This window comes from Gorilla gorilla, chromosome 10 (genome assembly GCF_029281585.2).
Source record: "Gorilla gorilla gorilla isolate KB3781 chromosome 10, NHGRI_mGorGor1-v2.1_pri, whole genome shotgun sequence".
Classification (NCBI taxonomy): domain Eukaryota; kingdom Metazoa; phylum Chordata; class Mammalia; order Primates; family Hominidae; genus Gorilla; species Gorilla gorilla.
Genome location: NC_073234.2, coordinates 84,154,432 through 84,167,097, shown reverse-complemented (window position 1 = coordinate 84,167,097; position 12,666 = coordinate 84,154,432). Strand labels below are relative to the sequence as shown.

General features: G+C 40.8%; 1 protein-coding gene across 2 annotated transcripts in view; it reads left to right on the top strand.

Annotated features, from left to right (window-relative positions):
- The window catches only part of CPM (carboxypeptidase M), a 79,920-nt gene extending 68,722 nt beyond the window's left edge, over positions 1–11,198 (top strand). For both annotated transcript variants that reach the window (XM_004053542.5, XM_055357022.2), the window contains 2 exons: positions 5,378–5,526; positions 7,796–11,198. In XM_004053542.5, coding sequence (XP_004053590.1) covers positions 5,378–5,526; positions 7,796–8,038 — 392 coding nt within the window. In that variant the 3' untranslated portion in view covers positions 8,039–11,198. The remainder of the gene's footprint in view (positions 1–5,377; positions 5,527–7,795) is intronic.
- Positions 11,199–12,666: the final 1,468 nt, after the last annotated feature.

Here is a 12,666-nt window from a genome sequence, read left to right as displayed (position 1 = left end):
TTTGTTTGTTTTTGAGACGGAGTCTCGCTCTGTCATCTAAGCTGGAGTGCAATGGTGTGATGATCTCGGCTCACTGTAACCTCCGCCTTCCGGGTTCATGTGATTCTCCCACTCAGCCTCCCAATTTGCTGGAATTACAGGCACCCACCATCATGCCCAGCTAATTTTTATTTTTGTAGAGACAGGGTTTCACCATATTGTCCAGGCTGGTCTTGAACTCCTGACCTCAGGTGATCCGCCGACCTCAGCCTCCCAAAGTGCTGGGATTACAGGCATGAGCCACCACGCCCAGCCCATTTGCATTAGGTTTTATAAAGAATGTTTATCTGCCTGTCTCTATAATCAGATGCAAACAACTCACTCAAAAAAAACATATATTGGCACATCAACCCTGCCCCCTTGTGGTTTAAGACAGATGCATAACATGGTTTAATAATGAAACCATATTTCAAAATACCAATACAGTGTGGTTATTACTACTTAATAGAAAGGTTCTCTCCCTACTAGTGCCCAATAAGAAACTAATGAATATTTTGTTTGTGAAGAATGGCAGCAAACACCCCTTTATTGGTATTGCTCTGGTTTAAAGACATTATTGATATTCATCAAACTGCATTGCATTTACTGGTTCCATTTTACCAATTGCTCGGATGCTTCTGAGTTTCTGAGGTTTTGACCCATCTGGAAGTCTCTGAGCCACCTTGTCTGGGAAGGAAAGGCCTTCTGCTTTAGTGGAAGGGCCTTGCCAAGAGGGTAGAGGCTTAGGTAGAGCCCAAGCTGTTTTGTCATCTGGCGATGTTTGCAATCTTGAGCAAGCACTTGTCTGAATCTCAGTGTAGTCAACAGAAAGTTGAGAGTAATAGCATCAAGCCTTGCCTCCCACCAGCCTGTTCTAAGGCTTCAGTGGTGTTATTCTTTCAATTAGAACTCACTGCAGACCTCAACTGAAACTCGGGCCCCTTGGTGCTGTGTTGTCCTGCTTAAAGGATGATTTACTAGGTTCAAGTTGAGATGAGGGTGTCGGCAGACATTAAAACCAAGGTAGCAAAGGAGGGCAAGTCTGAATTCTAGAGGCTTAAAATGTCTTGCTTGTCCCTGTCTCTGAGGAGAAGCAAAGATGAGCCAGACACGGTGTTACCTGCCTGCTGCAGCCCTGTCTTTCCCCTGGACTCCTCAAAGCAGATCTGAACCTAGAGAGCAAGGGAATGGCTCACAGCATCCAGAAACCTAAGCAACCTGGGCATAAAAGAATCTGGTATGTGCTGAGTTCCAGAAGCCTGTGGGCCACAGATGTGGATCTGTCATCACATCCAAAACAGGAGGCAACTGTGACCATGCGGTGGGGACATGGGCACAAACAAGCAGTCTCCTAAGTACTGTCCCAGCTCCGACTCTAAATCGTGGCCAACAGATGCAGAATTCTAGTGCTTGCCCAGCCAAGACTTTTCATTCATGAAGCTCTAATCCATTTCCAATGGAAAAAGAGCTTTACATTTCTCCCATGTATCTCCCCATCTGGCCACAGAATTTATATCTCAGATTTTATGTCTTCTCATTTGTATTGTATCTGAGCATTTTTCAAATTTTCCTTTTTTTTTTTAATATAGTGTTGGCTCTCTGCGTCTCTTAGGGTCTACCAGTCTTTTTTTCAATGTTTCAACTTCAGCATATAGAAATAAATCACATTTTCTGGTAAAACAATTACTTCCCTCTTAAGTGAAAGGTTTGGTGGTATGTAGACAAAATATTGTAAAGACATATACAAGCTAAAGCACGCTTTTATTTGGCTGGAGGGAGGGGTTTTCCTTTGAATATAAATTCCATACATAAGCATGGCCTGTGTTTGCCCAGTAACAGTGATATTCACATACCCCAGGCTTCCATAGCTGGAAGAACCATCTTTAGGTTTAGGTAAGAGTCATATGAAAGTGAGTCTTTGGGCCTGTAATCCCAGCACTTTGGGAGGCCAAGGTGGGTGGATCACTTGAGATCAGGAGTTCGAGACCAGCCTGGCCAACGTGGTGAAACCCATCTCTACTAAAAATACAAAAATTAGCCAGGTGTGGTGGTGGGCACCTGTAATCCCAGCTACTTGGGGTGCTGAGGCAGGAGAATCGCTTGAACCCGGGAGATGAAAGTTGCAGTGAGCCGAACTGGTGCCACTGCACTCCAGCCTGGGCAACAGAGGGAGACTTCAATTTTAAAAAAAAGAAAGTGAATCTTTGGGTTATTAGGGGATGACGAATGAGGGTCAAACTGGAATATGAAGATTTTCAGACATTTCTTCAAATGCAAATTTTTCTTCCTTTTTCTATCTTTGAGGGTAGGCAGACCACATGTTGACTGGAGCCTTGATTCAGCTGCAGCACACACTGATACATACGTGTTGTTCAAGTCCCTGAGGCCATCCAAAATCACTGTCATGTGACTGTCAAAAAAGTCAAATCTGTTCTATTAAAGTGTAACTGCTTCTAGACAAGAAGAAATTTGCTGCCTTTTTTTAAAGGGTACCATGCCTTTTTTTTTTTTTTTTTTTTTTGGTGTCTTCTGCCAACTACTCATTACTAGTACCCTGAATTCTATTTCATCATTATCTCCAATGTTAAAGAATGGTGTCATGTTAGCCGGGCGCAATGGCTCACGCCTGTAATCCCAGCACTTTGGGAGGCTGAGGCGGGCGGATCATTTGAGATCAGGAGTTCAAGACCAGCCTGACCAACATGGAGAAACCCTGTCTCTACTAAAAATACAAAATAAGATGGGCATGGTGGTGCATGCCTGTAATCCCAGCTACTTAGGAGGCTGAGGCAGGAGATTGCTTGAACCCGGGAGGCAGAGGTTGCGGTGAGCTGAGATCGCGCCATTGCAGCCTGGGCAACAACAGCAAAATTCCATCTCAAAAAAAAAACCAAAAAATTGTGTAATGTCAGTTTCAATGATAGCTCTGCTTCATTTTTTATGCACTTGATTTTCTTCTATTTGGTTGGTTTTGGGGAAGTCAACAAAAAATACAAAAGATGCCAACAGACACAACACCATCCAGCACAAGTTACCTTGCTGAAACGCATGGATTTTCTAAGTGGCATGAAGACTATAAACTAGCTCAGAGCCCTGGAGAAGGAAATAATATGCATAGCTTCTTCCCTCACATATTCCTGCTTTGTGGAACAAAGTTGAATTAAGACTCCAGAAATTCATCTAATATATTCTCCCCCCGCCACACCGCATAGTTTTTCTTAATCCAAATAAGAGGGAAGGAAAGAAAGCCAGGACTGGTGGCTCACACCTATAATCCCTGCACTCCAGCACTTTGGGAGGCCAAGGTAGATCATGTGAGCTCAGGAGTTCAAGACTAGCCTGTGCAACATGGCGAAACCCCACCTCTACAAAAAAATACAAAAATTAGCCAGGTGTGGTGGTGTGTGCTTGTAGTCCCACCTACTTGGGAGGCTGAGGTGGGAGGACTGCTTGAGCATGGGAAGTCAAGGCTGCAGTAAGCCCTGATCACACCACTGCACTCCAGCCTGGGTGACAGAGCAAGACCCTGTCTAAAAAAAAAAAAGAAGAAGAAAGGAAAGAAAGAATTAATGTTTGTTGATCTTCCTGTTCTGTGTTACTTACATTTAATCTTCACAACCATCCTGGGTGGTGGTATATTATCCCCATTTCATAGGTGATAAAATTGAGGCTTGGGAATGTTTAGTGACTTGAGAACTAGAATTCAAATCAAAACCTGACTAGGTTCTTTCTGTCACACCAAGCTATGATGATGGGTACATGCTATATTTATCACATATCAAAGGACCTCCTAAGGGGGGCACAGTGTAAATAGCTCTCCAAAATAATGCCATTGAAGCTGAGTGTGGTGCCTCACACCTGTAATCCCAGCACTTTGGGAAGCTTAGGCAGGTGGATTGCTTGAGCCCAGGAGTTCAAGACAAGCCTGGGCAACGTGGTGAAACCCCATCTCTACAAAAAGTAAATTAATTAATTAAATAAAACAAAATAATGCCACTGAAACCCAAGGAATAAATGCATAATTAGGTTACCAAATTATTACCAATTTATGATTGGGTACTACCTAAACATCAAAAGGATATGTATCAAGCAGTAGGAATAAATACAAATGGAACTGTGTTTTAAAAAGAGAGGGCAAAGAGGAACACACGAAGTGAAAATAGAAGTTTACACAGTTGTATAGAGAAAGGGAGAAGGAAATGTGGCATTTTCCTCCTCAGGAGACAAAAAATGAAGAGTCAGGAATTAAATAGGACAGAAAGTATAATAAAAGGCAACCTAGGTCAGATAGAAGTTTGTTGAAGTTCAAGATAAACATTGTTTTGCTAAATGCCAAAATTTTTATTTTTCACTTTAACCATTTCTGGGGGAAACTATTACGTGTGCCCCATATTTTTCTGCCCTAATAAATAATTATTGAGCATAACTGTTTGGGGAGAGTTCAAGATCATCTTACTATTGTAGCTCTTCATTCTCATTTATGTTATTGGGGACTTAGGCAGCTTCACCTTAAGGTAATATGATTTGATGCTGGAGTAAACAAACTAGATGTGACATGTAGGATCTGAAATAAGAAAGGTCTTAAAATATAAATGGCTTTTTAAAAATTGTACTCCTGAAATTTTGAGAGGGGCTGTCGAGACTATCATGGGTTGACGGCTAGGCTGGGCCACTTCGTTGGCTGTGTGAGTTTGAGGAGGTTATTTTAATAAGCCAGAGCCTTAGTTTTTTTCATCTGTAAAATCATGATAATAATTGATGACACAGAGCTGATATGAGAATTTAATGAGAAAATGCTCATTTGGCAGTTAGTACAGAGCCTAGAATATACTAAGTGCCAATAAATATTGGCTGCTGTTACTGGCCAATCGATTCCATGCTTCCAAGAAGCCTTGTGATTATAATTTTGCTTCCCATGTAGTTGGACTACAAGACAAAACTATTGAGTCCCTCGCACACGTAAATATTTTGTTGTAACTAATACATTGACACCGTTTTTATTTAGGATTTTATGGAATCCACCAATGGTTGTAGTACAGTTTGGTGACTGAGTAAATAACTTGGAAGTGACAGGAGTGGAACTTAGGTTGTCATCTGTGTTCTCTCACTGTGATAATACGTACTCATATAAATGGGCTATTCAACAACAAACAAATTTAAGCTATAAATCAGATTAGTAATTTTGACTGTATTTTAAGTTACATCAAAAATAAGTTTTTTTCCCTCTCTAACACTTAATATTAACTCACAACATTGAGTTAGCTAATAAATATTGCATATATTGTTCTTAAATATTTATAATAATTTTTATATGCCATAAAATATGGTATTAATATTTAATTTTATTTTTGTCTTGCAGGTGTAAAGGGTCAAGTTTTTGATCAGAATGGAAATCCATTACCCAATGTAATTGTGGAAGTCCAAGACAGGAAACATATCTGCCCCTATAGAACCAACAAATATGGAGAGTATTATCTCCTTCTCTTGCCTGGGTCCTATATAATAAATGTAAGTATGCAATGCTAGTTATTGTTATTAAAAATTATAGAACTCATAATACTTATTCACCCAGAAGGAATCCAAAATAAGTCTAGGAAGTTCAAAAGTAGATCCATCAAGACAGAAAGAAAGGATAGTGTCAGACTTGCAATTGGCAGGAGGTGGAAGAGGTGGAAATTATATGAAAAAAAAAAACAGAAAAATTCATATTTTTCCCCTGATGGCAATTTTTTAAAAGTAGGAGCCAAATCCTATTTCTTGTGATATCTTTTATGATTAAAATGTAACCCGATTAATAATAAAGAATAAGCAATGTAGCAAAGGTAGTTTATAGTTTCCCGGGATACGATACAACACCCATTCCATGGCATACACTTTCCACTATAAAAAATGAATTGGGAAAAGTTCCTTAGAATTCATTTTATAAGTGAGATCTGATCCACAAATTTTAACACTATATTCAGCAAATGATAAACATATTTTGCAGCCCTTTTTTCAATCGATGCAAGTAAAATTTCAGTCTTTAATTCCATAAAACATATATTTCTGAGCCATTTTATCCTAAGACAGGAAGGCATGGACTAATTTGAGCCTGAGTGGATTTATGTGAAAGAACTAAACGAATAAGTATTGATATAGTTGGCCAGATTTTGCCTCTTTCTCTTTGATGTGAATTTCTCTGAGAAATTCAGGATTCTTCTATTTTGCTTAGTGGGTCTCATGCCAACCATAGCAGTTATTCTATATAGAGCTAATCCTGGGAGAAGGTAGTCATCTCTTCTGTAGTGAAAACTGAGTTGGTATTTTATTATTTCATCTTGAGGACATCATGGAAAAAACATGGTTTTTAGTTTATAAAACTATAGAATTCAGAGCCTCCATGCTCCATGGGTTCTCCCCAAGGTGCCTAGATGTGAGGCTTATCAATTGCTAATCCTTTTAGGAATTTCTACTCCTGCTGAGAAAATGGATAGAGCTTGAAAAATCTCAACTCACTGCGAATCTTTGTCTAAAAAGCCCCTTTATTTTCCTCCTATTTACTGTGATATTTCTATTCTATTTAAAAATATGATTTTCCCTATAGTGAATCTAATTACTTATATGCAACCTCATAAATAAGCCACACCTTTAGAATAAAGTTATGAATTGTTCATTTCCCATTAGTTAGACTAACACAGTACACATTGACCCTAGATATTAGTTCTAGGATAATATTTGAAGGTAAGACTCTGGACATTGAAATGAATGTGTAAAATACGTACCAATGAGTGGTTATGTAAATGTCATTCCCCATTTTTTCCCTTCACTGCCATATATAATAAAAGCATTTCTCAGTAGACATTGCCTGTAGTTAGTTTAGCATTTGTCTTGTCCTGATCATTTCCTCCACTATAAAAAAAAAAAAAAAAAAAAAAAAAAAAAAAAAAAAAAAGCCTAACCAAAGATTCAGGCTGATATGAACAAAACCAGGTAAAATCAAAGCTTTTAAAGGAGGGTGGATGTGGTGGCTCATGACTGTAATCTCAGCACTTTGGGAGGCTGAGAGGCAGGTGGATCACTTGAGGTCAGGAGTTCAAGACCAGCCTGGCCAACTTGGTGAAACCCTGTCTCTACTAAAAATACAAAAAATTACCTGGGCATGGTGGTATGCACCTGTAATCCCAGCTACTTGGGAGGCTGAGGTAGGAGAATCGCTTGAACCCGGGAGGCGGAGGTTGCAATGAGCCAAGATTGAGCCACTGTACTCCAGGCTGGGTGACAGAGCAAGACTCTATCTCAAAAAAAAAAAGAAGGGAAAAGAAAAGAAAGAAAGAAAAGCTTTTAAAAGAAGCAATAGGCTTGTAGGTCAGCTGAAAAGAAATTAGTAAGTTGAGAAAATAATTCTATTTGAAAATAATCTTGATATCCAAGGAGGATGTTAAATACACACTTGGGACAAAGGGAAACAGTTATCTCTTTACCCTTCTGCCCCATGAAAAGGATGGTGGCAGAAACATCTGCTGCTTCCCTCTCTTGACTTACATTGCCAGATAAGGTACCCACCTGTCCTTATTTCATTTTGTAATTCTTGGCAACAGCATTCACAACGCTGGTCTCTGTCAACAGGCATTGGATAACTCAGGCTGCAGGACCAAATCTGTTGCTGGCCCAGAGGTCTGGTAGATTGTTACATGCATTGCACAAAGGCTGCATTTTAGTGATGGATATCAGTGTTTTCAGTGTGGGCACCACGAACCATCTTAAGTCACTCATATAATTGTCTCTTGTTTCTTCTCAGGTTACAGTCCCTGGACATGATCCACACATCACAAAGGTGATTATTCCGGAGAAATCCCAGAACTTCAGTGCTCTTAAAAAGGATATTCTACTTCCATTCCAAGGGCAATTGGATTCTATCCCAGTATCAAATCCTTCATGCCCAATGATTCCTCTATACAGAAATTTGCCAGACCACTCAGCTGCAACAAAGCCCAGTTTGTTCTTATTTTTAGTGAGTCTTTTGCACATATTCTTCAAATAAAGTAAAATGTGAAACTCAACCCACATCACCACCTGGAATCAGGGATTGCTCACTCCAGGTTACTGCAACCCTAACTCACTCTAGTGGGACCTTGACTGGAGAAACTCCACGATCTTCCTGAAGAAGAGAAATGGATGTTTCCAAATAATTCCACAATAAGCAATATGCGGTGATAATGAAAAGAATGATTCAGTCTTGACAATGAATGGAAGACACTTACCTAACAAGTACTGCTCATTTACACTCAAATTAATCTTGAAGTAGTCTTAAAATGTGTAAGAAGTTAAAACTTGAGAAGCAAAAAAATGCCTGCAAAAAGAAGATCATTTTGTATACAGAGAACCGGATGAATATAAGCAATGAAGATGAACATTTATTGATCTTCTACATACAAGACTTCACCATAAGGCCAGGAGCAGTGGCTCACACCTTGTAATCCCAGCACTTTGGGAGGCCAAGGTGGGCGGATCACCGTGAGGTCAGGAGTTCAAAACCAGCCTGACCAACATGGTGAAACCCTGTCTCTACTAAATATTAGCGGGGTGTGGTGGCGGGCACCTGTAATCGCAGCCTTTCGGGAGGCTGAGACAGGAGAATCGCTTGAACCCTAGAGGCGCAGTTTGCAGTGAGCCGAGATAGTGCCATTGTACTCCAGCTTGGGCAACAGAGTAAGACTCTGTCTCAAAAAAAAAAAACAAAAACAAAAAAACAAAAAACCCTCACCATGAGTGCTACATGTGAATAGATATTAAGTGCCATATATAATTAGTTCTCAGAAGAAGGGAGAAATGATCATAGGACTGGGAATTGTTTTGCAAACATTCTAGGAGATGTGAGAGAAAATATGTAACCACATCTTAGTGGCCCAAGAAAATACAGGCCTGAAGGGATAAGACTGTGTCTCTATAGAGCTTCAAAGCATACAGGTCAATTAAGAAAGCCCCTCTCCCTCCAGAGCCAAGTTTCCCTAGCTTTTGGCACCTGGATGCCACAGTCCTCCATTAGGCTGATGACTCCAAAGATGTAACTCTAGCCTCTTGCCTGAGCTTCAGACTCATGTCCCACTGCCCACAGGACACATCCACCTGGATGTGACTCACAGGTACCTCAAACCCATCATGTGGAGATACTCATCCTGTTCCCCCTAGAGCTGCTTTTCCTGCTGTATTCTCTCTCTCAATTACTGGGACCACCAAGCTAGGAACCTGGGAGTCATCCTTGATACTTTCTCTTCCTCCTTAATCCCGTGTATTCAGCAAGTAACTAAAGGTTGGTGTTGGCCAGACATGGTGGCTCATGCCTGTAATCCCAGCATTTTGGGAGGCTAAGGCGGGCGGATCACTTGAGATCAGGAGCTCGAGACCAGCCTGGCCAACATGGTGAAACCCCATCTCTACTAAAAAAAAAAAAAAAAATTAGTCGGGCGTGGTGGTGCATGCCTGTAACCCCAGCTACTGGGGAGGCTGAGGCAGGAGAATCGCTTGAACCCGGGAGGGAGAGGTTGCAGTGAGCTGGGATTGCGCCATTGTACTCCAGCCTGGGTGAAGAAGCGAGACTCTGTCTTAAAAAAAAAAAAATTGGTGCTGATAAATATTGATGAATTCTGCTCTCTGCTCTCTATGGTTGTCAACACTGCAGAGTTGAGGCCTCATATCTCACCTGCACTGCTGCAACAGCTCTACTGGTCCCTTGCTCCCAGCCTTCTCCTCTTCAGTCCGTCGTCCACACAGCACTGGGGAAGGGGAACCACTTGAAACAAAAGTCAACAACTGGTTGTAGTTCATAAACACAGAGCTGTTTGTGTCCCCCGTATCTGGAATGCCATTATGACCCACTACATTTTTTCTTTCCTACCCCTCTTAAAACTCAGTTCAGGTAGCAGCTCCACTAGGACGCCTTGGCTGACCATAATCCTGTTCAATTCCATTTCACCTCTTCGCAGGCAGTCTGGGGTTAGGGACCCTTTCTCTTTGCTCCCCAAAATAAACTGGTTATCTCTACTATTGGATTTACAACATTGTATTATAATCTTCTCCATGTGTGCCTTCTCTAGTAGAATGTGAGCTATTTGAGGCCAAGGTCTATTTAATTTGTTTGAAAAATTCATGTTATATCCTCAAAGCCTAGCACATAGTAGGTACTGAATGAATGAATGAATGAATGAACAACGGGTGCCAGGAGACTGCTACTCCCAGTCCTTCCCAGAAACTGCCTAGGGCTTTGAGTCATTTTATGAAGCTAGGTCTTAATGCGTAGGCAACCTCCCAGCTCACTATGAACACTGACAGAAGAGTGTGTTCATGTCTATAATCAAGAATTCCAGACACATTCCTTTTACTGGACCTTGAATTGATCCTAAGGTTGGTAGTAAAGGTATTATGTTACCTCCTAACAGCACTACAAACTACCTTTTTTTATCAGAAAAAAATTTTACCATTAGGACTCAATTTGAAGTACTAATGCTTCTCAAGTTCTCCACTATGAGAGTTACCCTGTATTACACCGTTACCTATAAGAATTAAGGGGTAAAGCACTAAACAGAAAAGAAAAAAAAAACAGCAACTCTGGTGAGCAGATTTCTTTCCTTCCTTCCTTCTCCTCTTCCTACCTTCCTCCCTTCTTTCCCTCTCCTCCCCTTCTCTCCCTTTCCCTCCCCTTCCCTTCCTTTTCTTCTTTCCTCTGCTCCCCTCCCCTTCCCATCCTTCTTTCTCTTTTTTTTACTTAATCCCCAGTGTGATAGTAATATAGGCTGATTTCTAGAAGTGTGGTGTATTACTCATGGAAAGTGAGTTGCCTTGGTTATTACTTTCAATTGAAAGTTCTATGGGATCTAGAAATGAGACAAACTGGCATGGAGAGTGAGAACGACAAAGGAATGAAGAGCTACAGGAGCATTTAGGCCATTTCTATGCCAAGCTTATTCTACATGCACAAAATCATACATGTTAATATAAACAAATTGGAGGCTTATTTAAACCACTTATAAAATCTGGTAATTTGTGCAGCAGCAATAGATAACCAAAAAAAACTCATAATAATCTGAATATCTTGATCATTTGTATTTAAAGAAGCAGTAATTACATACTTGAAATTACATAATATAATATTGCAAAAATGACTTTGGTATATTACAAATAAAAGTATATAAGATGAAACTTGATTTGCTATCAAGCCCCAAGCAATTTTTCAACTGGGCATTGAATTCTAACTTTTCTAAGATAGCAATTTTTGAAGGGACACGAACAAAAATCTGAATTAGTTCATCAGCCTTAATGTAAATCTCTTGCTGAAATAGTTTTTAAAATCAGAATTTAGTATCAGACTCAAAATCATTTAAAGACTAACAAAACACAATCATGGTATTCTAACTGTGGTCAAACCAGGTACCCAAGCCACCTCCCTGCCCAACGCCTTTCCGGCTTTTCCCCTCCCTCTTGGGCTGGTGGTTATGCTCCTCCAGCTCTAGTTCAGCTATAATTCCTTTTATAGAGAAACCAACCTGATACACACTTTCATGAGAAATGAAAATGTGGGAGAAAAATGTGGGAGTGAAATGATATTTAGAAAGCAGCAGTCAGGCACGGTGGCTCATGCCTGTAATCCCAGCACTTTGGGAGGCTGAGGCAGGCGGATCACTTGAGGTCAGGAGCTCGAGACCAGCCTGGCCAACATGGTGAAACCCGATCTCTACTAAAAAAAAATACAAAAATTAGCCGGGCGTGGTGGCAGGCACCTGTAATCCCAGCTACTTGGGAGGCTGAGGCAGGAGAAATCGCCTGAACCCAGAAGGCAGAGGTTGCATTGAGCCAAGATCACATCACTGCACTGCACTCCAGCTGGGGTGACAGAGCGAACCTCTGTCTCAAAAAAAAAAAAAAGAGCCGGGCGCGGTGGCTCACGCCTGTAATCCCAGCACTTTGGGAGGCCGAGGCGGGCGGATCACGAGGTCAGGAGATCGAGACCATCCTGGCTAACACGGTGAAACCCCGTCTCTACTAAAAATACAAAAAATTAGCCGGGCGTGGTAGTGGGTGCCTGTAGTCCCAGCTACTCGGGAGGCTGAGGCAGGAGAATGGCGTGAACCCGGGAGGTGGAGCTTGCAGTGAGCCGAGATCGCGCCACTGCACTCCAGCCTGGGCGACAAAGCAAGACTCCGTCTCAAAAAAAAAAAAAAAAAAAAAGAAAGAAAGAAAAAGGGCAGAAGCCCTGGATTCAAATCCACCACACATTCAGTTTCTTTATCTGTAAAATGGAGACCCCCTGCCCTCCACGCTGAACGGTGATTCTGTGACTGGTAAGAGATGCTACATTTTTGGTGCTTGTTCAGGTGGAGGAAAGATAGTTAACACTCAGGTAATAAGTATTTTGAAGGCAGTATAATATACCTTCTTAAAGAGTATACCTACTCAAATGTTGGTAAATGTTGACACGATTGAATCTAAATGGCAAAGAGTATTTTAGAAAAACATTAAGTCCCTGCAGATAAATGACAGTGTTGATTTGGATGCTTAATTTAATTACATTCAGACATGAACTGTTGGATGTATCAGAAATGTTAAAAAGCTTTTTCTCAACATTTCCAAAAGTCTTTCCAAGAAATCAATGTTATGTTTTGTTCCAGAAGCAAA